Source organism: Anabas testudineus, chromosome 21 (genome assembly GCF_900324465.2).
Source record: "Anabas testudineus chromosome 21, fAnaTes1.2, whole genome shotgun sequence".
NCBI classification, from domain to species: domain Eukaryota; kingdom Metazoa; phylum Chordata; class Actinopteri; order Anabantiformes; family Anabantidae; genus Anabas; species Anabas testudineus.
The window spans coordinates 15,583,924-15,606,190 of record NC_046629.1 but is presented as its reverse complement, the minus strand read 5'-3'; the positions used below and the strand labels follow the sequence as shown (position 1 = coordinate 15,606,190).

At 43.4% G+C, this 22,267-nt stretch overlaps 2 protein-coding genes across 3 annotated transcripts in view; both read left to right on the top strand.

Annotated features, from left to right (window-relative positions):
• Window positions 1-1,111: 1,111 nt before the first annotated feature.
• Window positions 1,112-15,568, top strand: slc12a8 (solute carrier family 12 member 8). The gene is made up of 14 exons (XM_026375612.1): window positions 1,112-1,515; window positions 2,300-2,478; window positions 2,675-2,821; window positions 3,565-3,756; window positions 3,875-4,106; window positions 8,500-8,613; window positions 8,812-8,899; window positions 9,403-9,490; window positions 10,505-10,651; window positions 12,297-12,924; window positions 13,030-13,127; window positions 13,251-13,368; window positions 14,651-14,711; window positions 14,929-15,568. Exons 2-14 carry the CDS (start codon window positions 2,344-2,346, stop codon window positions 15,095-15,097), a joined length of 2,217 nt encoding a protein of 738 aa, XP_026231397.1. The 5' UTR covers window positions 1,112-1,515; window positions 2,300-2,343; the 3' UTR covers window positions 15,098-15,568.
• Window positions 15,569-16,707: 1,139 nt separating this feature from the next.
• The window catches only part of heg1 (heart development protein with EGF-like domains 1), a 15,612-nt gene continuing 10,052 nt past the window's right edge, over window positions 16,708-22,267 (top strand). For both annotated transcript variants that reach the window (XM_026375603.1, XM_026375602.1), the window contains exons 1-2: window positions 16,708-17,208; window positions 21,169-22,120. In XM_026375603.1, coding sequence (XP_026231388.1) covers window positions 16,929-17,208; window positions 21,169-22,120 — 1,232 coding nt within the window. In that variant the 5' untranslated portion in view covers window positions 16,708-16,928. The remainder of the gene's footprint in view (window positions 17,209-21,168; window positions 22,121-22,267) is intronic.

Here is a 22,267-nt window from a genome sequence, read left to right as displayed (position 1 = left end):
ACATAAGTATGCCTGTAGTAAATATTACTGATTAAAAACTGCAGTGTGGAAGTTGCAGATAGAATCAAGTGAGTAGATATTCAACACAAACTCTTCAATCCACTTTCCCCTGAATCATCTCCAAGAATGACTTCTTACGTCTTCCACCTACAGCCTCCTCCGGCCACTTTCCGATGCCCCTGCCCTCCATCAGCGAACCCAGCATCCACCCACAGATCTGACAGACACCAACAGACACAAAACCTTGAGCCTCTGTGCAACCCTGCTCTGTGAGCTGATTAAAGTGCGCCCGTTTCCAGCTAATACCTCCCCCCAGCCACCATCAGATCTCAATTCTAGCCTCCACCTGCACACACCTCTAAACACATGCTCCAACCACAAGTGATTGCAGCTACAATCTGAAGCCACCATCACGCACCGACAGCTCTGTATTGTATCATGCAGCCTGAGCCTCCACCCTCCTTCCAGCAACCTGCAGTTTTCTCCAACTGCAGATTCATGGCAGGGGGTTCTTCTGTGTGGTCGTCATGTGAAGATGTCCATACAAAGTAAAAAAAACAAAGGGGGGTTCAGTAGAAATTTGATTTATTTTTATTGTGCTGTGATAACTGAGGGTCACAACGAATCCAAGTGCAAACAATGAGTGAAACTGTCAAATGAAGTTTCCAAACTGAATGTAAAAATAAATAAAATACATAACAATACATAGATTTAAATTATTAAATCTCAGGAAATAAAAATATATTAAAAAACAGCATGATAAATAGCTGAATAGCTTTTCACTGTGCAGCACTTTAAGGGAGGCTTCACTGAGAATGGGTCTTTAAGCATGGACAGGTCACAATTTAGTACAAGCCATTTATTTAGCAGTTGTTTTATAGGAGTTTGTTTTAGTTTTGCATTTTCTTTTTTTTTTTTTACCTGAGTCCCACTGAGTCACAGCAGCAGCACAGATGGGCCACCTACTGGTAAATGTAGCACTGAGAGAGGGATCAGGCTCAGGTTTTATTAGGAGTTCTATAAATTAGTTTTCCTCCAAAATCTGAATCAACCTAAATCACCTGAGGTGTCAACCAAATATTACCTGCCCACCTGGAGGGAGGGGGTCCGGTCACCCACTCCCACATCCTCAGCACGTGTGTGCCTTCATCATGTAGCCCTGCAGAAATAAAACCCAGTCATCCTCTGCTATAATAAACGTCCCGATGGTCCAACAGCTGGTTTCCCCATGGCCTTGATGTTTGGGAAAGAAGTGCACTAATAAAAGATAAGGATGTTGGGCACTTTTGCTGTAATCATTAGTCAGACTTACCTTCTGCGGGGCTTTGCCAAAACCAACACCTGGATCCTTGAGCAAACGAGCAGCAACACACCCTGGAAGATAACCAACGAAGTAACAAGCCGGGGACAGCAGCAGGAGCTGGACTCACCTCTGAAGATCTGGAATAATGAACTGAGGGATTTTTATTTTATTTTTATTTTTTTTGGACAGTTTTACGCATGGATTAAGTTGAGGTAAGATTTAGCTAGCGCTCCGAGGCAACCTCACACCAGACGCCGTTCAAAAATCTGTTCATTTAACTATTTTCCTGCTTAAAGACAAAACAAACCAAAAACAGAAGAAGCATCCACACATACACGTGTTTGTCCTTAAATCTGCGCAATATGGCGAAGACTCCAACGAGACAGCACTATGCTATGATTGTGTTTTAATAGCATTGCTACACGTATTTGTTGAAATTCATTCAGAAAAAAAAAAAAACGAGGTTAATATGTGAATACAGTTCTATTCAATGAAGTTTTACTTATTTAAAAAGTTACCGTGTTGGCTATTGTCTAGAAGAAGACAGAGAAATAGTCGATAATAGAAAGCTGCATGTTTTACATAGAGACCTTAAATTGACACTTTTGTCGATGAGGTTTTGTATTGACCCAGCGTGACCTTCGGAGTTTAGTTAGTGAGCTGGACTTTAGGTATTCACAGAGATACGGAAGCCCGTTAGTACGGCTAAATAATCCTAATTTATAGCTAAACAGTAAAGTTTGCCCCTGTTTGGTGTCTGATTTCTGTCAGTGTGCTCCCACCGCCCTTTTGTTGACGTGTGTTCAGCTGCACACATCCTGCTGCACCTGTTTCTGTTGAACCTGCATAGGCTGGACCAGTTTCAAGGCAAACTCAAGTCAACTTCCTGCACAGGACAAACTCAAGCGGGCACTTGATTAATGGATTCGATTCCCTCAGCTGTTTCTTTTGTCCCTGTGTGAGAAATATGAGTAACTTTTGGCAAAAACCAAACAGGGAAACCTGATCCGGAGGCCGGCTGTTCACACCTGTGCGGTGAGATGGAGACTCTTCCAGCAGGCTGGACTGTGCACAGAGGTGACAAGGAAGGTGATGGGACGGGACTGTTGAAGGAGGAGGTTACCGATGCCAACACAAACACACACGTCCATGATCTGTTTCATGAAGACGCACAGGTGAGATGCGTGACGTGTGTGTGTGTGTGTGTGTGTGGTCTTAGTTCTGGTTTGGATGTTAAATGTTGAGGCTGTGTTGTTTGTCTTTGTGCTGTCATTGCTTCTCTACTAAATGTAAAATGTGAAGCACTTGGGGTCTGCTAAAATAAATCACTTTAAAACAACCCAGCGCTGGATTAGTTGTTTCTTTCTGCAGGGCTTGCAGCACTCCAGCCGACCGTGGTGGAGGATCAAACTGTTCGTGTGGGAGCCCGTGCTCTTCGGCACCTGGGATGGAGTTTTCACCACCTGCATGATCAACATTTTCGGTGTGGTTCTGTTCCTGCGTACCGGCTACCTGGTGGTAAGTCACACAGTGTTTTGCATAAAACAAATTGGTGAAAATAAATCCTACAGCTCTGTCAGAAACACATGTTTGAGGTTAAGTGTAGACCAGGAGCAGAATCCACATGGTCACAATCCTTTTTATATCTGCAAACATCGATTTAACTGTGATTGCAGGGGTAAGAAAATGTGTGCAACTGATAAAAGGATTGCACTTTGAAGCATTTTCACTTCTACACAATATTAAGCCTCATGTTTAGGAGCAGCGTGCCCTTTTCGCATCTCTGTTCGGCGCTGTTCAAGCTTCAGATCTGTATTTTTAGCAGCAACCATCATTAAGCATGTGTCACCCTGTCAGTGAAAACAAAACACTGTAATGTGCATGTGTCATCGCAGAACATAGGCCACCATACAAAGACGCTGTGATCCTAATTACTACATCCTAACTAAAACCCTGTGTGGGTTTAGTTTGACAAATAAAAGAAAAACTAGTTTGCCATGTGGGGAACATGCTGCAAAGAACAGTGGGATTGAGTTGAATCTTTTAAATATTGGTTTCAATGCAGTGTGTGTACAGACTAACAGCAGGATAAGATTCAAAGAAAGAATACATAGAAAAAAGCTGTTCCATGTATAAAGTGCAATATGTGCAAAGCTAATTCAGCTACATTATTATAAATCAACCCATGGAGGGATGTATACAAAATCACACTCCGCTGGATTTATATCAGTGACTATTATCTGTCCCCTGACATCATGCAGGGAAACACGGGCGTGCTGCTTGGGATGCTCCTGGTCTCCATGGTGGTACTGGTTGCTTTAGTGACGGTAATGTCTGGGATCGGCTTGTGTGAGCACTGTGGTGCTGGAAGTGGAGGAATCTACTCCATGATATCCACTGTCTTGGGTGGCAGGGTTGGAGGTACAGTGGGCCTCCTTTATGTGTTTGGACAAGTGAGTAACAGTTTGGACTGAGATTAAATATTTAAATGTAATAGATTTTATGGAGGGCCATATTTTTCATTAAAGTACCCCTGTATTGTCTCTGGTGCCATGTTCACTCCCCCTGCAGTGCGTAGCTGGGGCCATGTACATCACAGGTTTCTCTGAGTCGGTGGCGGAGCTGCTGAGTCTGCAGAGTCAGTGGGCGGTGCGCGGCATGTCGGCGGCCGTGCTGCTGGCCCTGCTTGGAATCAACCTGGCCGGGGTCAAGTGGATTGTCCGACTTCAACTGCTGCTGCTGGCTGTGCTGGCAGTCTCCACACTAGACTTTGTCATTGGCACCTTCACTCACCTTGACCCAGGTATGGTTGCATTGGGATAGTGTGCATCTGCTAAGCCGAGATGGGATTGGGTTAAGGTGGAAAGGATTGAGGTTATCATGGATGTTTTGTGTCAGCTGTCAGTGTCTACTGATGCTATGTTATGCTATATGTTTTTTCAATTGTAAATAATCCTCAAATTCAGGTTTCTCTTCACGTATAATCCTGTTGATGCAATAATATTCACTGCTCATGGTGTTTATATTGAGTGTGTGTGTGAGATTTTAGTGGACAGGTGCAGGTCGGGGGGAGAGTTCGGTGTGGAAAATTACAGCATACATTATGACATGTCAAACAAAGTTAATTGCTACATGGCATTACAGTGACTGCTAGGATCCGTGTTAATGTTATTAGCGCCCCCTGTGCTTTCTCTGCTACAACTGTCTAAAGCAACACAAACAACAGGACTGTGGTGATAACCGAGCTGTGAACACCGAGGTTACCCAAGATTTATTCACAAGGTCAAACGTTGTGTCTGTGTAAAAACTCTGAGCAAAGTGAAAGTGCTTCATATCAGTAACGAAACATCAACCTGTGAAGAAAAATATGATGCATGATGCAAGTTTCCACAGTCTTGTTGTCAAATGACTGTGTTCTGTATGTGATTCACTGATCTCAGCCCCCTCCCATTCTCGTGTCTCTGGGAGGGGGCTGAGATTTTGTTGTTCCATGTCAGAAAACTATTTAGCATGGACGAGAATGGTGAATGTCTGTGACCCGATGAGACCAGTAGGTGGCGCTGTGGGGTCACATTTCACTTCTTCTGTTTGACACCTTCAGATTCAACACATGGTTTTGTTAGACAGTTGTGTAAAGTGCAGTTACTCCGATGTTGAAGGTGTTTTTTCTATTTTTAATGTTTTGTTTTTTTCCCTCTTGTTATTTTGTGCTTGTGTGTGCGATGGGGATTTTTTTTTTTTCGAGTAGGTGGTATTCTTTTGCCCGCCTTCAGGAAGTCCTTCACCACATTTCCTGTCCTCACTGATTATCGACATCCTGTCAGTGGGAAGAGAAAAGTGTTCCAGAGGTCAAGCCAGTCTTTGTGTGACACTCACTTCACTCTCTTTTTAGAACCTGTTGTGTACACACACAATAAAACATGCATATAAAGTCTCTGGATGCTTGATCAGGAATGTGTTTGTCGCTGAGGTTAGGGTGAGGTTCTTCTCAAATTATAACAGTGTAAAAGTAGAATTCATAGAGCTGCTTCTGGTTGCATTAGATTGTACAGGTGTGCCTAATAAAGTGGTCAGTGAGAATAGCTACATATATCTCGATTCCTGTGCAGTGGTTAGTTTTTGCAACATTTAGCTTTACTCCTACCACACTCCCCTGTGCCACTAAGACCAGGCTCATAACCTGCACGGCCCCACCCGCTCCCAGCCTCCAGCTATCTTTAAAGCGCAGCCGGACGAGGCAAGTTTGCCGTCGACGAGCTGCGGGCTTCTCCAGGTTTTTCCAGTTAAGAGCTGCTGTGTGTTTGATGGTGACCTAATGGTTGGCAGTCGACCAGCAGGTCCCCTCGCTATCTGACACAGCCCTGATTAGCACTGCATTGCACATCCTGAAGGGGAAAAAGAGCCACCACCAAAATCAAGTGGTCGTGGTTTGATTTGATTACATGTTCCCTGTGTGTATTTGGCGAGACTATCTCCATGACAGGTTTCAGACACCAAAAGTATGTCATGTCTGTGGTGTATTATTATGTATTATAAAAACGTAATTGATATATCGACTCGTGTGTGTGTGTGTGTGTGTGTGTGTGTGTTGTATTAACTCTCACTTGTAGACTAACCTGGCGTCCTCTTTTCTCCAGCCAGAAGAATCTGTTGAATGACTTAAGATGACAAGTCTGGAACAGTTCTTCAGAACAGGTGCATTTACATAAAGTTCAATGTGTGAGACGGCTCGGAGTGGTGCTTTATCATCCCAGACAGGAGGAACCTTAAATTCCCACTTGATTTCCACAAGTGTAGTAAATTATCCCGTCGAGTCAGTAACACTGCCAACGTATTGTCTGTGCCCAAACAGTTCAGCCACAAACCCTTCTGATAGTGGTACTTAGATGAAATACAATCTGACATGCCTTCCCCTGTCCCTGTAGTTGAAGTCTATTCCCCACACAACAGGAAGCCACAATGTTCTCCTTGGGCCTGGGGTTTAGGGTGTTAACCAGTCTCACCCACATATTTGGAAAATGACAAAGAGAAAAGGCCGGAACTGAGATCTGAGGCCTGCTGCTACTCCAGACGCCACCACATCATTTCCCCACTGTGATCCTGCTTTAATATATAGTTGTCATTCATCCCAGTGGGACCCGGCTCCACCTCTGGAACACCACAGCCTTACCCTGTTTCCCCCATGCACGAGCCTTTATACTGGTTAGTGTGGGAAAATGGAGGTCTGTCAGACAGAGGGAGAGGCCTCAGATGCTCATGTAATCTGACTACACATTCCTGCCTGTATCAGGAATGCTGAGTTCAGAAAAGGAGCCCCTCTCTGCCTATACACTTGCTTTACAGACAACATGCGTTCTCACCACAACATGCTCTCAGCACAGCTTAGTCCTGAAACCTGCTTGGTCGCCATGTCTGTGAAGCAACATTTAGTTTGTTGTTGTTGTTGTTGTTGTTATTGTTGTTGTTGTTGTTGTGAGCTTCTCGTGCTTTATTGCACTATATAATATACACATCGCGAGATACAAAATGCTGAAAAAAATCAGCTAAATAAACTGGAAGTCTGTATGATGGCTGGTTTTTGCTCATTACGACATTAAGAATCGAAGGTTGGATCAGCATCTCTGTGAGGCTGCGCAGATCTTCGTCCAATTCATCAGTGAATTCTTAGAAAATTCCAAACTTGAAACTACTTAAAAGCTCATTTAATTTCTGTTCACACAGTAGACACAGTTAGTCTTATTAATATGTGAACGCCCCAACTGAGAGTTAGGTATGATGTTGTAATATGGGTGGGGAGCCCGTTCTGCAGACATAGACACTGACTGGCCTGGATTTGTTAGATTTGGATTGTTTGGACAGTGGGCAGTCGCACCGGGTCACAGAGTGAACATGACTTTGCTCTCACGCTCTTATTTGATGTCAGTTTTTACAGACTCCTTGAATTCTTAGCCTTGAAAATGTGCCAATTTGGAATAGCTACTATGTCCAACCTTTTCTGGCTTTTGGCTTTTGTCTAAAACAAAAGAGTAAAAAAAAAAAAAAAAAAAAGGGGGGGAGCATGCGCATTCAGACTTTTCTCTCTCTCTCGCTCTCATTCTTTCTCTCAAACTTGGAAGCCGCTAAGCTTCTGTAAAGGGTGGTGACTTCCTCTTGGATAAACATGTCATTAATCTGAGAGAACACATTCTTTCCCATCGCAAGATAACCAAGGGGGAAATGTCCTGTGTTGTAACGTAGGAAGGCCGTCCAGATTGTGGAGTTCAAATGGCCCCCATCGAGGCAGAACAGTCTCCACTCACACATGAGACTGGTGTTACCTGTGCTGTCTTCTTTTGCATATTTTATATATATTTGGCATTTATTAGATTGCAATGTATGTATCAATACATTTCTCTGAGGGGTTTCCTATTGCTGTATTTTGATATAACTGGCAAATATCAGTAGTACTATGCATGATATGTTTTTGGATTTCTGGTTAAAGCCGAACACGGATAATGCTGTGAATTGTTTTTAATCTGCATGTGGACTGTAATAGTAGCTATAAAATCACTGGATGTACCTTTTTTAACTTTAGGGCTAAAAAATGGCGCCCTGCAGGGCCTTATGCCCCTCTTTTGGGCCACAGGATGGGTCAAAACATCATTTGACATGAATATTAAGCTTCCGTAGGCCTGTTCACCCATGTTAACTGTTAACTGAGCATCATATTTACAGCATACTGTACATATGAAGATGTAAAACTATGCAGAATAATTTTTGAACCAGTAACATTCTGGTAGTCAGCCACAGCTGTTGGCCTTCAATAAGAATTTAAGTTTCCACATGTTTCCGGTTACCCCTAGTGGTGTATTTTATTACAAAGGTTGTATTTATTGTTGTATTTATTTAGGGCTCAAAACATAATAGAATAGTTTGTCGTGGACTTAAGAGTGCTGAGTAACATTGAAACTGTTTTCCGAGCGTTTGTAAATAATGTTGTGGATTGAGCTTTATCATCAAGACCTCACAGTATGAGATGGACCTTGCAGCGAGATTATTCCTGCAGTTATTTAAAATATTGGTGCAAGTCATTCAATGTGACATTGCGTATCATATTCTGTCGGATAACAGGTTGATATTGTGCGTGGTGAAGACGCGTAAGGAATCCTGACCCAAGGTTCGGTGCTGATGAGCTTTGTCGCCTCCTTTTTTTTCAGAACACGGTTTCATCGGTTATTCAGCTGAGCTGCTCAGAAGCAACACGATGCCAGATTACAGCGCAGGAGAAACATTCTTCACAGTGTTCGGGGTCTTCTTCCCTGCTGCCACAGGTTTCTCCTTTTGCTGTCACATTACATAAAAAAAAAAAAAACCTAATCGCTCAAGCCCTGCTTTCATTTGTCGCAGCTGCATATGCAGTGTAAAAATAGGTTTCGTATTGTACAACATGTTGTGAACATTTTTGTGGTTTTTGTTTGTTTGTGTGTGTGTGCGTGCGTGTGTGTGTGTGTGTGTGTTTGTGTGTCTAGGGGTAATGGCAGGCTTCAACATGAGCTCAGATCTTCAGCGGCCTGAACACAACATCCCTGTGGGAACTCTGGCAGCTGTCTTCACCTCGTACGACAACACCCCAAACACACACAACTGCACAACTGTTTTAGAAAAATACTAAAGCGCCACAGCGAAACACCACACAATCCACTACACAGGGCTGCGTTCACGGTGAAAGTGCACAGACAGACCTATGTACATGTAGTTCCACAGTAAGACACTGACTTATGATCTTATCTCAAAAGCGCCTTTTATCTGTTTAACTGCGTGTCCTTGTACGAGGACTGTTTTCAGATACAATATCCTGGAGTTCCTCCCTCAAGGTATGATTCATCCAAGAGGGTACTTTCCAGAGTTTAGATCTTACTTTTGTGGTGGTGCACAGACTACTTTGAGGTATTTTTGAAAAGGGCGACCTTTTCCACTTTGATTGGAGAAACCAAACAAACCTGCATTTCCATCTTGGCCCAATTAGTCACTTGTAGAACTGTTGAAACTCTTTTTCTATTAATAGCAAGAAAGGAGCGGTTCATAATAAATCTGTGTGGTGTACTGTTGGTGACCTGCAGGTGGTTCCTGTATCTGGTCTTTGTCTTCCTTCTGGGAGCCATCTGCACCAGAGAAGCTCTGCGCTATGACTTCTTGATAGCAGAAAAGGTAACTCCTCTCTGTTTCCATCCTAGCTTGTAAGACAGGAGTTGACTTGATGTCCCCACTATGGCTCACTTTTTCTGACTGTAGGTACAGTTTAAATGTTTTGAGATGATGGACCCCTCCCCTGGTCTTTTTTACTCATATGGAAATTTACACCAGTCAGGCACATTATTAAATCCACACCTTGTTTTTAGTGTTGTGGTGAACATGTGTCAGATCTAAATGTAATGCTGCAACTGTGTCGCACCTTGGTGCATATGGAACCGCACAGCTGCAGACTTGTCGGAGTGCCCATGCTGACCCCTGCTGACCCCCCAACAACTAAAAGATCACCAGGTGGCTTTAATGTAGTGCCTGATTGGTGTACCACAGGTTCAAGTAGATGTGAATACTCTGCGTGCATGCAGTTTAGTAAATATTTATCATACTTTGGTGGGGAATTCTTGGCTTCATTGACCTTGGATTTGGTGCCATTTGGGAAGTCCAGGCATGTTAACTTTAGCCAGACCAGAGTTGAGCTAAGGGGAGATTCATGCACATGCAATAATTCCCTTTCACAGTGTAGTTATGTGCCGTAACACGTGGGAGTGCTGTAACGGATCAGACTGTGGTGAAGCGCAGATCAGTGAGACTGCTGAAGTATTTGCCAGTTTGTGTGTTAGTTGATCTGTGTCATGGCTTAAACTGGAGATGAATTAGTGATTGTTCTTGCGTCGATTAATTTAACGACCAGCAATAGAGCAGCAATAATGTCCAGGTCCAAGTTACTGACCAATGTCACCATATGATCTACTAATACTAACCCATTATACTAGCACTCATTGAAAACAAAATATTGGATTTAGCTTTAATCAGTCACTGAATGATTTCAGTCGCTGACTGCTCCATCAGTGGGTAGTTCTCATTGTTTTCATAATGGGTTGGCTGCAGCGGAACTGAACTGGGTGTTGCTGTTGTGAGCTCCCCAGCCCCACCCCATCCTCTTCCACCCTCTGTTTGTTTTCCTTCTTCCTCCAGGTCTCCTTGGTGGGTTTCCTCTTTCTGCTGGGCCTCTACATCTCCTCCCTGGCTTCCTGCATGGGTGGCTTGTATGGAGCACCCAGGATCCTCCAATGCATCGCCGAGGAGAGGGTCATCCCCGCTCTGGCCTTCCTGGGAAAAGGGGTGGGTGGGTGAATGGATGGATGGATGGATTCAAGGCATGGGAGGGACATCTGGACTTGCGCTGACAGCATGCAGAAAAAAATATTAGCTATTCACTGTGATGTAAAATGTAGATGATTTAGTAAGGGTGTGTGTTAATGCAGCAGTGAGTTCACTTTCATGCACAGTCATTACTGGCTCTTAAATTGTCACATTAACAGAACCGGGCAGTTAACCCCTTTAGACACTGACAATTTGTTGCTCCTGTTAACACGTCAGCGCTCATAAGACTTACTCTTTGTGGCCAGTATAAACACGAGGAATGATTACATCAAGTAACACCTCTTTCAGTGTTCACGTGAGCATCTGACCATCGACTTAAGACAGACCTGAAAAATTGTGAACCTATATTTTAGAACTAATTTATCGATGTCTTTTAAATGGTTCCTAAGATTAGCTCAGTTATTGAGTTGCGGTCAGCAAGTGTAGGGATCTTGATTTTTTTGGCTGAGCCTTAAAAGAAAATCGGTAAACCAGAAGTGAAATAATTTACTTCCCTGCTTTAGAGAGTAGCTGCTAATTGATCACATTAATAATTGATTGCTCTCATAATTCAGCAGACCTTCAAACTAAACATACTCTTAGGCATTTTAGGATTTGTCTGACTGTTTACTGTTTTATTTTAGGTGAATCATATTAGCATGATTAGATAAAGTTTGTGCTGGTAATGTTTTCACTGATTACCAGCAGTAGACATCATGTTTTAACTGAATGTATAAGGGTTTGTGATGTGTGGTCTGTACAGGAAACAGTTCAAGGCAGCCTAATTATAGTGTGTGGACTCCAGTCTGTGGAACCGAGTGGACTGACAGCAAAGCGGCTCACTGCTGCTACAAACACACACACACGTTGTCACATTGACGTCCTGACCCTGTCCAACTTAGTTTTCCTCAGACTTCCCTGGATGGCAGCAGTTGCTGACCTCTCTCAGTGGGTTGGAATGAGGCTCTAGACATCTTGGCCCAAATCAAAGCTTCAGAACAAACGCAGGAAGGGCGACGGGCAGGACTCTGCTCCGCTGTGTGCTCTGGAGGCCTGCCAGGCACACAGCAGTGCTCCTTAAACTGTGTGACATGGGACCTGGGAAGTGAAAGCAAAGTTACCCAACTATGTGTTTAAAGCTATTTTTTCCATTTTGAGAAAGATGTTGGGGCATCATTTTGTCCTACATGATTTTTCAGAAACATCAATGTCATTCAATTCTTAAACTCACCTAGTTATGTAAACCCTGTAGTAGAACATACATGCCAAAATTTACTAGATGTAATAAGAACAAACACTTTTAATTGGGGGGAAAAAGGCATACTGGAAAGAGGACTTAGTTTCTCATGAGCCATGCAGATGTCCAGTGACAGGCTGTGAGGAATGACTGAGCGTGGCTCCTGACCAACGAAAGGCCTGATGAAGTCATGGGAAGATTCTGCGGAATGGTTTATCTAGCAGAATTGTAGTGGAAAAAATATGAGCTTTGGGATGTATTGAACTTTTGATAGCCATGGTGACAACTGCATAGTAAGACCCAAATTGTAACTGTTCCTGTTTTTCATCAAGAGACATCATAGTCATGTGAGAAATCTAACTGTGCTGCTCTGTCCTTCGGTAACAGAAAGGCCCAAACAGGACGCCGGTGGCTGCTATCTGTCTCACCAGCCTGCTGACGATGGCCTTCATTTTCATTGGCCAGGTTAATGTACTAGCTCCCATCGTTACCATTAACTTCATGCTCACCTACAGCTTCATCGACTACTCCTACTTCAGTGTAGCCATGACCTTCCAGTTGCAGAGTAAAGAGAAGGACACCCCCATCCTGGCCAAAGGAAACCAACGGAGATCCACCAGGCAGAGCTCCAGGCCACTCATTGAAACGGCTCTCCAGAACTATGGGAGTGGAGGCGAGAGTTTGCAGAGTAAAGGCACCTTACTGGAGTTCACCAAGGACATGGATCAGATCTTTCCACCTCTCTCAAATGTTGATGCTGGGGCTGAGAAGACCTCTTCCATGCAAGAGCTGAGTAGCAGACGCAAGAGCCAAAAGGCCACCGCTAAGCAGAAGCTGATGAACAGCTTCGGTTTGGACTTGAACAGCAACATGTTTTCAGAACAGAAAGGAGAGGAGATAAGTTCAGAACCACTATATGAGGAAGCTGACATGCAGTGTGGAAGCGGAGAGCTAGAGGCTAGAGAAACGAACGCGTGCCATGTTGAACAGGACTCGCCTGCAGAGCCTCGCACAGGTGATGACCTTTACCCTTGAAACCTTAGAGTAGAAGACTAGAACAGGAGTAGAGCTCGTTGAATTTAGTTGTACATGTTTTTAGTAAACTCATTTAATCTGTCAGGTGCTGACGGTAAAGCAGAACACCAGACCTTCGAAATCCAACCCATGCAGGATTCATGCTATGCAAAGTTCTGCAACCACTGGATTGCTCTTATTGGAGTAGGTTCCACAAGCTGGACGTCGTTTCTTTTTGTTGTCACTGATTATTTTCAGGAAATATTTACTAAATTCAATAAATAATGCTAATCTATCAATTTCTTCTTTCTTTTTTTTTTTTTTCAGGCTTTGTGCTCCATAGTGATCATGTTTGTTATTCAGTGGCTTTATGCCTCAGCAAACATACTTGTTGCCTTGCTGCTCTTCTTCTACATTGGGAAAACAAGTCCTGGGCTTCCTCTAGGTGATTGCCTCACTTATTTTTTACTGTTGAGTTAACCCAAACACCGCAAGAAGTAAGAAATGAGAAGCTCCTCACTGCATCTGTTAGTGTTAAATAACTTGTTGCCAGCTGAAACAAAATTATCCATGCAGTAATAATTGGCTCTTACCTATTTGCTTAAATCCAGGTGGTGACTTTGTATCAATTAATTTTTTTTAGGATGGGCTCTGAAGTATTTGGACAGACTAACACACTGATGGTGTGTGTGTTAGTGGTGGCTGTGACTGTAAGTGTTTGAGGTCTGTCTGGAACCCACGGACATCACCAGATGCTAGGTTTCTTACCCAGTGACGCTCTGCCAGGTCCTTTACTGTAGTCCTCTTCGGCCCCTGCTTCCCTTTGGTGCGTTTTGCATTCAGCAAGTAAAAAATGCACGCTCAGCTGGATTCAGGTCAGATTTGGCCCCTTTAGTGCAGTCAACGTCTTTGCCTTAAAACATCTCTGCTGAATCTCAGCAGATAATAAAACAACTCAGAATACATGCTGATGTTTTTGTTAGCAGTCACAACATGAGTAAATGCATACAGGGGAACGTCTGGCAGCTGTACATGCCCACGCCACAATAACACTTCCACCATGCTTTAGATCATGAGCTGATCTGTCTCCTCGCCAGACCTTTCGCTTTCTACCATTGTGATGCAAGTCCATCTCTCTCGTGTCTCCATATTGTGTTGTCTCAGAACTGTACAGTATTTCTACATGTGTTTTTGCTAACTCTTATCTGATCTTCCTGATTTTGAAATGTGTCTGTTGCGTACGTCTTGTGGTAAATCTGTATTTAACAGCTGAGCATTAAATCATCCCATTACTTTTAGACTGGTGCATTATGTCTAACTAAAAACATCCTCATGAACAGTTCCTAATTGAACATTTGGGCCACATGCTGTTGTTATGTGACCTAGTGACATATTTGGTCACATTTCTTGGACTTTAACTTGCGGTTTCTGTTCCTGGCAGGCTGGCAGCTGTTGTGGCTTTGGATTTCTAGAATAGCTCACTGGGACAGCATCTGTGCGCGCTGCTTTAGCCTTCAAGGTCTTAGCATTTCAGAGCTTAAGCTCTGCACCACTTGTCCAACAGGTGACAAGAGGCACACAGAAGAGATGCTGTGCGCCTCTCTCACTGTTGCCAAGGTTTCAGTTAAAAATACTGACTCACTGACAAACGGATTTGAATCTTTTGGGTGCTGAATTCATTAAAATCATAAGCTAAAATTACAATTTGGATTTGGCTTTATCTGCAGGTATGGCAGCTCGTTTCAACTTTTTCACATGGCTCAAATCAACAGTGAATAGCATGTGCAGGTACAGTATTTGTGTTTGTTTGTTATTTTGTGAAATGGTCGGTCTGCAGTCAGTTTGTGAGAATGAGTAACACATAAATTACATCTTTAAATGTCATTACTTGTCCAGATGTACTGGAATATTAGAAATATTACCTGTATTTTTTGAAAATGTTTTACTTATGTGCCAGTTTCCTGTGTCATACTGTCATCTTTTTTTTATTCATATTATCTTTCAGAAGCAAGAGGTCGCCGCGGGATGAGATCGTAGTGACACCCTCTCTGTCCGGGGTCGGTCTGAAAACCAAACAGCTGACGGAAGAAAATGCTGACTTCGCCTCTCGTCACCGCTATCACCAGTCCTCCTTTATCGGGACCGACAAGATGGTGCAGCCGCCTCTCCACTGACTGAACTTAAACACTGCCTCAGCCACGTCTTAACACAGAGCCTGAAACCACACTTTCTGCCTCATGCTGTGTCTCATGTTGCCCTGTGAGCCACGTTCTGCACAAATATCCTTTTTAACAGAAACTTTAAGCAATGAGATGATTTTTTTTTTTCTTGTGGTGAGGAAATCTGAATGTTTTCTGAAGTTGCACAAAGTGCGTGTGTTTGTGACAGAATGAGAGAAATAGTAATGAAATGAATGTAACTATGTCATTTCAATAATCTAAAGTAAAAGTAAAGATAATTTATTTTGTGTAAAAAGTCTTTGTGGCTTAATCTGTGAAAACTCCACATTTAGAAGTTGTCAGATTATTGTACTGCTGTGTCACTTTAAAGAGCTCCATCCACCATGGTGCCTACATGGTAGAAATACTGTATCCTGTGCACATGTGACACAAGGTTTAAATAAAAAATTTGAAATGCCTCTTTGCCTGGAGATGAGTGCTTCCATGTTTCATCCAAGACGGGGTGATAGCAAATGATTTTTAAATGCTTAAGTGCTGGATTTATGTTAGGGGTGTCTCTTGACCATTCCAAACAAATTGCAATAATAATAATTATTATTATTTGTTTTAAATAAAAGAACATCTCATTATTTTTGTACCTTGAAGATGGTTAATATCTCTCAGTTTTATCAGGCAGAATTAGATTTGTGCAATTAGTGACACCAATTTGTTTTGAAACGGCCAGTTTGCATCAAGGTTAAAACTGATGGGCTGTGACTGATTTGCACATTTCAGTACTACAGATAAGCAAGAGTGTGATGTTATTTGGGCGAACTACATTTTTCACACCGTTTGGAGGAGTTACAGTTCCTGCAGCATAACAGCAAAGCAGTGAAAACCACATCCTTTAGCTCACCCCAGTTTAGGGTTTTGTTGTCGGATCAGCAAACCAACTAAAAGACGCGTGATAAGATGATGATGATGATGATTTGAGTATCAGATGGTTCTCGGGAGTGAAGCTGTTAATATGTGCATTTCTTTCTATTGTTCCCTCTGACACAAGCTTGGGCTCAGGGAACTCGGCAGCTTCTCTGTATAGAGTGGATGTCTGGCTTTCTCCTTGCATAATTTTTTGTATTCCTCAGCTCATGTCGTTATATTCATCGACGCTGCCTGCAGGTCCAGCATATTCAGCAGTGATTTCCACCATTGGCCTTCATGAGATTTCTGTAGAGGCCTTGAATCTTTTGAAAATATTTTGCACTCTAATGACAATCCAAAAACATATTTCTGTATAAAGGTTTGGTGCATCATTTTTTTTTTTTTTTTTAGCAAATAAGTTCTGCATTGTGGTATTGATCTGAGTACATACTCAATGTGAAATAACTCATTTAGCCTATACTAATTTGATCTTTGACATGTTGACGTCATTCAATTAATTAATAGTAATTAAATAATTAATAGTCCTCTGAAGCAGCTTCAAGTCAAAAGCAGAAAAAAAGGAAAAGGTAGCAGTAGGTATTTGGTTGAATAACGGGACTGCGTGTGTGTGTGTGTGTGTGTGTGTGTGCAGGAGCAGGAGGAGGAGCCCGGACTCCTCCACTGTGATAACAGGCTGCCGCCTCGCCTGCGTAATCTTCCGTTCCCCGCCGTCCGAGCAGCAGCAGCGGCGGCGGATCTCCTCCGGACCCGCTCCAGGGATTTATCCAACTCTTCCGAAACTTCCCCGAGAGCTGAAGAAGCGCTCGACCCATGGTGTCCCCCGGGAGACTCCCCGGCACATTCTCTCGACTTCACGGAAACGATCGGCGACCGTTTTGTGTGTGTGGGGGGTGTCTTGGAAATCATGGAAACGTGGGTTTTGAATCACGTTGTCGGGCTGTCTCTGTCCGTCCTCCTGCTGGGTCTGCCGGGGCCCCTCGGAGCAGGGACCCCTAGGAACAACAGCACGGATCCCGCGACGGCGGGATTTGATTACAAAGCTGCTGATGAACTCGGCATAACTGAAAGAAGTGCAACTTCATCTGCATACTCCAGCGAGAGTTTGTCCCCATCACAGAGGAACCTCCTGCTCACACACACTGCTGCTGCTGCTGAAACACAGACTGCAACTGCTGGGAACTTGGGTAAGATCAGGCTGTAGAGAAGAAGAGGTAGTTTAATCTGAGAGTCCCTTTATCAGTACCTTGTGAAATAAAGGCTGTAAAAACGTCCCCCCAAAGGGGTGTAGGTAAATACAGAGTTACAATTAAAAAGGAAGGATGAGGAACACCTGTAGATGTTACACGTTTCCTAATTAAACATGTATTTAGTCTGTGCAGATTTCACCACACAGTCTGGCATTTTATTCAGTATGATTTTCTCTCTCGCCTCTTCTGATTTAGCAGTGTGCACTTTGAAAATGATTTTAAAGAATAACCACTTATCAAAAATAGTTGATTTAATGATAATCAAGCAGCTGTCCAGGTCCACTCTTGAAATGCAACATTCCCACTGCTTTAGACGGACAGAAGGTAGTTACACATGTAGTTGTGTCGTCGTTATCTCGCTCCATAAATATAATTCACCAGAGTAACAATAGACCACTTCCACAATTCACCATTACACTATAAACCAGCCACATATCACTCCTATCACATCCAGTCACTCGCCTCTTCATTACACACACGTTGCAAGTCCCCGGTGGGACCCTCAGAACTGCACTCATCCTTCATATCATAGATTGAACAAGGTGCTAGAAACATTCCTTTGAGGTTGTGGTCTATGTTGGCACGTTGACATCACACAGATATGTCTATTGCATACCCATGATGCAACTCTCCCGTTTCACCTCAACCTGGCGGTGCTCTATTGCATTGAGATCTAGTGACTGTGCAGATCATTTGAAGTACAAGAGGTACACCCACATCACTACACTACTTGCATCAGCCTTAACCAACAAGTGGATCCGCACATTTCAGGTTGTTTACACCAAATTCTGTCCATTCTGTTGGTGCAGGAAAGACCAGGCACGGTTTTTCCAGTCTCCTATTATTCAAATTGGAAGTGAAGCGTCAGTTTCCTGTTCTTAGCCCGGTGTGTTCTTAAATCAACATAGTATTTTTTGCTTAGACAACTGCTCCTCACCGGATGTCTTCTCTCTTTCAGACCGTTCTCTGTAAACTGTAGAGGTGGTTGTGTGTGTAAATACCAGTAGAACAGCAGTTTCCGAAATACAACCGCCGTGTTCGAAGTCACATAAATCACCTTTGTTCCCCATTCTGATGCTCAGTTCGAACTCCAGCACATTGTCCTGAACGCGTCAATGCACTGAGCTGCTGCCGTGTGACTGGCTGATGAGACATTTGTAAAGTCTTAAGATGTTTTAAGCGGCATAGAGCTGTTGTATCCTTCTGGTTAAACCTTTAGAGCGTCTTTCTTAATGGGCAGCACATGGGACAACAGAGTTCTAATTTTACCATGTACTACATTACATTCAAATAAACTGCAGCTAAACTACAGCGTACGAGAAAGATGGAAATCCCATTTACACACCTGCACACCAGGCTCTGTGCAGCGTGGAGACCAAAGACATCTGCAGGAGGGGTTGCATTTCACATTTCGAGTCTGTGCATGAAGAACTTTCTCAACATTTATTTTCAGCATCAGGATGCATTATGCAATCGTTGGCAAGCGTAACACTATAAAAGTACCATAAAACGTCTAACAATAGCCGAAATGTTTAAGTCATCAACACAGAGCAAGACTGTGATTTAATCCAGCAGGTCCACATGTACACGTTTCTGAGACACTTTATTTTTAGAGGCTCAAAACTGTGATTGTTATCAGTTTCTCCTCTTATTGTAAACAAGAGGCTAGAGCCTCTTCTGTATGCTTCACCACAGAATTAAACTTATTGACATTGAGTTAACTTGTTGTCCATCAGATAAAATATTTTTTACTTTTGTTTACTCTATTTCCTTATTTCACTCCTAAACTGAATTCACCTTGCTCCACGAACACCTGCTGTTTTTCAATGTGGTCTGAAAATAAATTTGGTTTAAAAAGCTCAGCAAGTACAGTAGATCTGTAATTAAACATTTTGGATGTTACTTGTCTCCAAGGCAACGCAATAAGCTCAGTACATGTGCTGCTGTATCTAATTTATTTGAAGGATATTTTAGACGCAGTACATTTTGTATTTGTTTGAAGAATCTAGTACCTGTTGCATCTGTGTTTTCTAACCGTAATCTCAGTTGCAACTTGTCTTCTTTGTAGCAGGCTTGTGGACATTATGCAGATGTCTTTTTACATCTTATTTCACCTCTGGAGGTTTTGACTCGATTCCAGACAGCTTCAATCAAACAGTCATACACAGTCATACTGAGAGCTGCTCAACACATTTCCACTGAAACAATCTCTGTATACATAAAACTAAATCTATATAAACCTCTGACAACACAGATGCTGCTGAGAAATACGTGTAAATGATAAACTTTCCTCATTCAGATCTCACCTTATTCCCCTTTCCTCTCCTGAGGCAAGTCACAGTCATCCGGTGACAAACTTTCAAACAATGCTGTGACTCTCAAACACAGCTCAACGTTTTGTATGTGACCACACTAAAAGTAACCCCTAACAAACTACCTATTTGGCCTATTCTCACTAAAATATAAAGTACTTTGTGTATGACCATGCTCAGTGATAATCTGAACACTGAAGTACTGCATTTCTGAAGTATAGTAATGGTGAAAAGACGTCAGTGACGACTGTGGTCACAGAGATAAACAGCAGATAATCTGGGAGCGTCCCTCACTTGTTGCCAACATCACATTCCAATCTGAGTTTTGTTGCTTGTATTGGATCCAGAGTGACAAAATGAAATGAAGCGAGACGCACATGCAGAGGAAGCGGGCCCAGTGGCCCCATTCTGCCTATAGACTCCCAGCGGACAGGCTGCTCTGCCGCTGACCTCTCCCCTGCACTGGTTTTGGATGGTACCTGCTGGTCACTGTGTTGGCTGTCAGGATGCTGTTCAGCACCAACGCTCTCCCTCAGGGTGCAGTTGTTCCAGTCCTGGACTGCTGGAGAAAGGCCAGATAGCAGGCTGTCAGACAGCACGGTGTCAGGGACAGGCTGAGAACCGCCTTTAGGTCAGAGAGAGACCTCGTACACACAACTGGCACATGCGTGACTTTCTTTTCTCGTCGTCTCTGTCAGCTCAATGTTTTGTTTTACGACAAAATCTTTACTGTTCAAGACGCAGCATTGCAGCTATCAGCAACAAAAAGTTAGATAAACCCTATATACTGCAAACAGACAACGTTGGGAGCAAGGTTATAAACATAGTGCAGCAATTATCAGCCTGAAAAGACAAGCAAAGCGAAAAGGAGAGTAAATATTGGACTTAAATTAATCATATAGCCATAAACACAGCTTCACTGAACCTGAATGCACGCCCTGATCCATGGCAACAGTTTTCTGCCAGTGCCTTGTGCTCACTCAGCTTTAGGAAGGAAGTGGCTGATTCCCAGCAGAGACAGTCACAGCCATATTTAGGCTTAAAGCCTTTGTTAGAGCAGGCATGCCTGACTGCCAGTCGTTCTCCACCTAAAATCGTCGCCCCTGCAGCAAGCTACAGCACCCCTGACAGTATCTTCCCAGTTTCTGCAGGTTGAACAGAGCCGAACTCCACCTGCTGAGCACCCTCTGGTGGTCAGAGCGTAGTGGAAGTGAAGTACAGTGCAGCGTGCTGAAGATTCAACTAAGCTGGGAAAGAAAGAAACACTTAAGAGATTTTGAATGTTGGTATAAATGTGTGTTTTGGGAGAGCTGTATGCCAACATAGACGCTGAGGTATTGATATGATGTCCGGGTTTATTATCACCCATCATATAAAGCAAGCAAAGCAAACAGGGCCCATCAGCTCATGTCAAATCAGTGAGGGACATTTTTACCTGATATATAGCAGATATAAAGAGAATAGTTCCACAATTTACCGGGCTAATCACTTTATCATTTCAGCTCTACCGGTGTCACACAGAAATAACAGCGGCTCGCCTGAAGCAAGGGATTAAAATGTTGCCTGTTGCTTTGTTCTTCCACAGATACCGAGCAGACGCAAACCTTCACAGAAACAAGCAGCACATCATTAGAGACCACAAGTCTATCTACTGAACCTCTCGCCTCCACCCTTATTATTGTAGCCACCACTGAGGCCAGCAGCACCAGCAGCAGCAGTAGCAGTAGCAGTAGCAGTCTGCCCCAGGACAGCCCAGGCACCACCCTGCGATTGGAAGATGCTTCATCCTTGGCGTCACAGACAGCTGTCCTCAGTGACAGCACCTATGCTTCCACCACCATCAGCCGGGCTGGGGAGAGGACCCTGCTGTCTGTCACATCCTCTTCCAACAACAGCACTTCTTCTGCTTTTACAGAAGACTCTAATTCCCAGCAGCCCCCCTCCACCTTGAATAGTTCTGCTAGGGCAACGGAGACTGAGCATTACACGCACAGTGCCCCATCAACCATTACTGACAGCAGGCAAACAACAAACCAGCAAACAACCTATTCCTTGAAGGGGACGTCTCGTGAGACTGGGAGCCCAGGGTGGTCCCAGGGAACCCAGAGTTTAACTGGACCACCTAATTCCACCGAGCCTCAACACACCTCAACATCCGAGGAGCCCTCTGACTCCACACCATCTCTGAAAGTGACAGAGCCCAGTACTGAACAATCCGAAGTGTCGGCTTCCTCCACACCTCCCGTCACCTCACCTGCAGGAGGTGCTACCAACACCTCGGGGACAGATCAGGATTGGGACTCTAATGTTGGGACCTCTACTGAGTCCTCTACAGCAGGCCACAGATCCAGCACTCAAAACCAAGATGGAACAGAGGGGCTTTCATTTCAAACCAGAGGAGAAAATGTGAGCTTGGGTCTGACCACAGTGTCCCCTATAGTCAGCAGCAGCACATCTGAGATGAGCCCCTTGACAGACGTGCCAGTGCTGGTTACCGAGGTCTTCCTCACCACCGCACCTGTTACGGTTACAGAAAGGTACATCAACTAATTAACTAACTAACAATCAATGAGGAAATAAAATGAATAAATAATATAATGTTATAATAATAATAATAATAATAATAATAATAATAATAATAATAATAATAATAATAATAATAATAATAATAATAATAATAATAA

Excerpts from the sequence above, each read along its gene's own strand:
- slc12a8 (XM_026375612.1), top strand. The coding sequence starts at position 2,344 with ATGGAGACTCTTCCAGCAGGCTGGACTGTGCACAGAGGTGACAAGGAA. Across the intron at positions 2,479-2,674 it reads TGTTTCATGAAGACGCACAG|GGCTTGCAGCACTCCAGCCG; the intron begins GTGAGATGCGTG and ends TTCTTTCTGCAG. Across the intron at positions 4,107-8,499 it reads CTTCACTCACCTTGACCCAG|AACACGGTTTCATCGGTTAT; the intron begins GTATGGTTGCAT and ends CTTTTTTTTCAG.